At 38.5% G+C, this 4,795-nt stretch overlaps 1 protein-coding gene across 1 annotated transcript; it reads left to right on the plus strand.

The window, feature by feature from the left end:
* The first annotated feature begins 1,144 nt into the window (after positions 1–1,144).
* LOC140926202 (beta-hexosaminidase subunit beta-like) lies at positions 1,145–3,795 on the plus strand. The gene is made up of 3 exons (XM_073375983.1): positions 1,145–1,484; positions 3,296–3,361; positions 3,710–3,795. The coding sequence occupies exons 1-3, from the start codon at positions 1,145–1,147 to the stop codon at positions 3,769–3,771; spliced, it is 468 nt and encodes a 155-aa protein (XP_073232084.1). The 3' UTR covers positions 3,772–3,795.
* The last annotated feature ends 1,000 nt before the right edge of the window (positions 3,796–4,795 follow it).

The raw sequence follows: 4,795 nt of genomic DNA on the forward strand, positions 1-4,795 counted from the left end.
CACATCGCTGGAATTTTTCTCGCCAAGAATAGGTATTGCGAAGCACTTTCTACATAGCGGAATCTTCTTTTGCCTTTTGTGAGGAATTAGCGCATAAAAAAGGAAAATTTTCCAGCGCACGGCCGTCATCGATCACGTGTTATCCCGCTTTACTTGTCATCAGGTGAACTTCTGGGCCAAAGTAATTGTTGTTTTGGCGATGATACAAACTGGTGTGTCTATCTTGAAAACAATTTCTTTGGCATTCTGTGATTTACGAGCTGGGAAATGAAATAGTTGTCCGTCCAACATCAATAAACAATCATGAATAAATGGCAGGCTGTCATGTAAAATCATTACATTCTTAACCTGGTCTAAGCTGTTCGACGCCTATCTACGCTAAAGGTTTGGATCAGTTAGGTTAGAAAAGGTCTCAAAAAAATAAAAAACACATCTATATATAGGGCACAGCACAAACGGCTGGCCCATCATTTGTGAGGTTCATAACCTGTATATTGTTCACGTCCTTTCACTAATGGCAAAGGTCAATGTCAAAAATATTGCATGTTCCCTCTGTTACTCTGCAGTACTTCATTCGCTTAAGTAACCATTTACCAGAACAATTTTCATTGTACCTTAATGTTTTCATCCTTTTTCCACTATTGATAATACTTGTGAAAACATTACATCCGCAGCAACGGCATTGATCACAACACAAATCATTTCGTCTCGACCCGGCAGGGTGTCAGGAACGCGCGCGGGAGTACAAGATTAAGTAATGACATACGCTTCGTACATTTTACTCTACGTATACTACAAATCAGGACGAAACTCTATAAACTGACGTTTAAAAACAAACAATTTGGCCCATAGAGTAACGTCATCGCACAAAAATTCAGCATCGTCAAAAATCTAGCCGGAAAACACAGATACATATTCCAGACAATCAGGGACAAAAGTAGTTGACACACTTGTTTAAAAACAGGTGCTCTTAACAAACATTTAATTCATTTATTATTTCATTCCTTTTAAACGCCGTAAATCCCCCGACCCCCCGAATCAATGTTGTCTGAAGTAAAAAAAAGACTTGAGGGTCCAAAATTCAACATTGATTTTGGGGGGAAGGGGTTGGGGTAGACAGGGGAAGGGGATAAGTATATCCACTATGCAAAAAGGGGCCATTTTACGGAAGTGTGTCAACACTTTTGTCCCTCATTGTAGCAAAGAAAGTATTATGTCAACAGATTACGTGCAAGGCTCCTTGTGGCCCAAGCCTTGGATATACAATGCGAGCGGGAAGGTGTTTTCACTTGCTTCCAGTGATTTTTCTTTTGATTCCACTGGGGAAACTAGCGATGTTTTAACGGAAGCTCTTAAACGCTACAGAAGCCTAGTTTTTCGAGACCCAATGGAAAAATGTAAAGCAACATTGCCTAAGATCACAAAGTTAACGGTGAAGGTGGAGGAAAAATATTCGCCTCAATCACTGGAAACTGACGAGTCATGTAAGTTTAATATTGAAGAGAATCAATTTTTGGTAGATGCTTAGAAAACATACCCAAGGGGTAAGTGTAGGAAGTTTAAGAAATTTTGCGTGACTAGAGAGTAGGCTTGTCCCGATTGTGCTCGTGAAATGCTGAAAAGTTGCTCACTGGAATGCCAAAAAGTTGCAAAAAAATTGCAAAAATAATATAAAAAATGCCACCTAAATTTCAAACGTTGCCACCAAAGTTTCTTGATATTTTCATTAAAACATCAATTAAAAGCTAATTATTTTCAATTCTTCACAATAATTTTTAACATCGGTCAGGAAAAAATAGTTTGAAAACACAGCTTTAAAGAGATGCTCGAAAATAATTCTCTGAACTGTAACTAGGACTTTCCGCAAGTTGCACGCGATTTTCCAAAACGTTTCCTGTAATTTCTCAAAAAATCGCTCAAACGTTGCTTTTTGTCACGAAAGTTGCTCAAAATTGCTCGAAAAAACAAAAACTTTTTTTGGTCTCATGCTAAAACATGCAAAATGTACGACAAAAGTAAGATTTCTAAACATTTTTGACCAAAAACGTAAAGAGCCAATATAATTGTGGAATGACCTTCTTCACCGGCGACACTCAAGTCAGTCGAGTGTGAATCTTCGTCCACAATTTTGGATTTTCTCTCTAAAAACCTCTGACCTAGCAGCTCGGCTACTTTTATCTTGCGCCCATGATCTTCCACAGGGGGAGGATTTGGCTCTTTTTTTTTTTAAGGATACTTCATAAATTCTCTACTGAAATATGGAAGAAAGGCAAATTTACGCTGTAAAAGCTGCTCCGATATCTCAGCGTTTTTAAGCACGTTTAAATGCCTTTTTGGCCTGCGAAACGTCAAGTTAAAGGTTATATCTGCGTTCAACAGGTTGATAACCATTTAAGAAATTCGCATAAATTAAACTTTTCTATGAGAACGTTAACTTTTTCGCGTTTCATATCGATATGTTCTCTAAACCAATATTTTGCTCAAAAACTCCTTAGAAAGGTAAAAGTTGCTCAAGGTGGCTAGAACCGCAAAAAGTTGCTCCAAACGCCAAAAGTTGCTCAAAAGTTACCGAGCACAATCGGGACAGAACTACTAGAGAGTTGACATTGCGTGACTAAGTGTCTAGTACCGTAAACGTCCGCTCATAAGCCCCCCAGTTATTAGCCCATCTACCTGTAAAAAAAATGCATCCGGTTATAAGTTCCCCCGGATATAAGCCTCCTTCTAGCATGTACTGAAATGAATTCGATTTGTTAAGTATTTTTGAAGCTTAAAAAAGGGAGTAAATTATAAAAGTATTTATATCAGCACTGCTATGTAGCTTTTTTTTTGTCCGGTTGTAAGCGCCCCCGGATATAAGCCCCCCCCCCCCCCCCTCCATTTAGAAGCCCTCCTGAAACCCCTTACGAAGTTATATAAAACCCAGGGCTTATAAGCGGAAGTTTACAGGTATTTTCCCACTACCTTTGTATTACCTTACATTTTCTATTTGAAAAAAGGAGCCACCCATCTGAAAATTTTGTGGCCGAATCTATTGTAGAAATATAGTTTGGTACAGTTGGTGAATAAGCCTGTAGTTTTAGCTCCTGAAAGAAGTAAAAAAGGAGTTCTTGGGTATAACGTGGAAGCAAAACGAAATTAAAAGACTTTTCAACTTAAGGCCTGAAATCTATTGTTTAGTATAAATTCATAAATATTAATAAAAATGATGATAAAATACTTCCCAGAAATCATTAATTTATTATATTTGCTTGATTACTCTTGAACTAATCTTGTTTTGCACTGTCTCATTCACATACCCTTGTGATAGTTGGCCCCACATCATCTCTTAATGCCAAGACAGTCTGGGGTGCACTGAGAGGTATGTAAAGGCTGTGACTCAGTTATCTATTCATAGCACACCTACAGGACAAGCTCTCAGTTTCCTTTTATGAGAAGATGTCCACACATATGATATAGTCAATATAGTTGGCTGTCCAGAGCCACGTTTCCCAGATGTCTACCTTTGATAAGTCTCCACGTATCAAGAATGTCTGTCTCGTTCTATTTTGGTGGATGATGGCCAGTCACTCAACCCCCAATTCCCCTCCACCTCCCCCCCCCCCCCCCACCTTCTCCCTCTTCCTTAATCTTTCAAGGGTCCTGTTGAGACTCTCCTTGTAATTCTATTAATTTCATTAATACTGTCATTATGTCCTTCATTTAACAGGTCTTGAAACTTTCAGTCAAGCTGTTTACGAGGATGAGACTGGATTTGTGAGGCTTTACTAAATAATTACACGATTTTGTCTCTTAACCTCTTTTGACTTTTCATTATATAGGTGACGTAGATTTTATTATATTGCACATAGTGTCTTAAAGTGGAAGTGTGCAGCCCCTTCCATATCTGGGGCAAATCCAGGACAATCTTATATCCAGATCTCTTGTGGACAAAGCCAGTCGCTCCTACAAGAGATCTGGGTACGAGATTAAATCTAGGAATTTGATTGGCGTGAAAACGAAGAGGAAGAGAATAGATCAGTTTCAAAACATGTAATTTTTGTGTATTCTTTTACTATCTAAAAACCTCTCATTTCAGTACCTTGCCAATGGGTCATCAATCAGTGACTACCCACGATTTCGCCACAGAGGATTCATGATTGACACATCCAGACATTTTTTGGAGCCTTCTGTCATTTTTAAGTTCATCGTAAGTCGCCGTATTCTTGGCGGGAAAAATAAGGTTTCGCACAACCCACCTATTAGAAAAGTTTTGAAGGCACATTGTGGCAGATCTTGATCCCGTGAATAAATACCTGGTAGTTAGTGGATTCAAATGAATGAATGTGTAAAGACTAGAGATATTTTTCACCAAACGGGAAACTTAAGGCGTGTTTAATATTTTCTTTTATAATCTCTATTCAACTGTTGTGACATGCGCAGAGGAAATTTGTGATACTTAACGGTGTCAACTTATCAAGGTATCTTGATAAAGACAATATATACTGTGATTTTTGGAATATTTTATGCGTTTCCTTAGCCTTTCTAACTGAATCGGTTCCCTGTGGTTTTGGGACCCTAAAAAACCCGCCCTAAATAAAAACCTATACCCTAATTGGACTCTACTCACTGGCAGGTGAAGTTTAGGAGGTCAGGTTCTTCCATAATCATCCGCTGTCAAACTTATTCTAATCCGTGGGATGTGCGAAATCCCCCTATGCTACCAGACTATTTGCCTTATTTTGTTTTGTTATTGCTTCTATGGGTTTTAATCAGTAAATTGAACAAGTGCCTTTTCTGCCTGTCCTTAGGAAGC

Source organism: Porites lutea, chromosome 2 (assembly GCF_958299795.1).
Source record: "Porites lutea chromosome 2, jaPorLute2.1, whole genome shotgun sequence".
Taxonomy (NCBI): domain Eukaryota; kingdom Metazoa; phylum Cnidaria; class Anthozoa; order Scleractinia; family Poritidae; genus Porites; species Porites lutea.

Coding starts and splice junctions, on each gene's coding strand:
- LOC140926202 (XM_073375983.1), top strand. CDS start 1,145: ATGCAAAAAGGGGCCATTTTACGGAAGTGTGTCAACACTTTTGTCCCT. Junction 1,485..3,295: donor ACTGGAAACTGACGAGTCAT/GTAAGTTTAATA, acceptor TGTCTCATTCAC/ATACCCTTGTGATAGTTGGC. Junction 3,362..3,709: donor AGTCTGGGGTGCACTGAGAG/GTATGTAAAGGC, acceptor TTCATTTAACAG/GTCTTGAAACTTTCAGTCAA.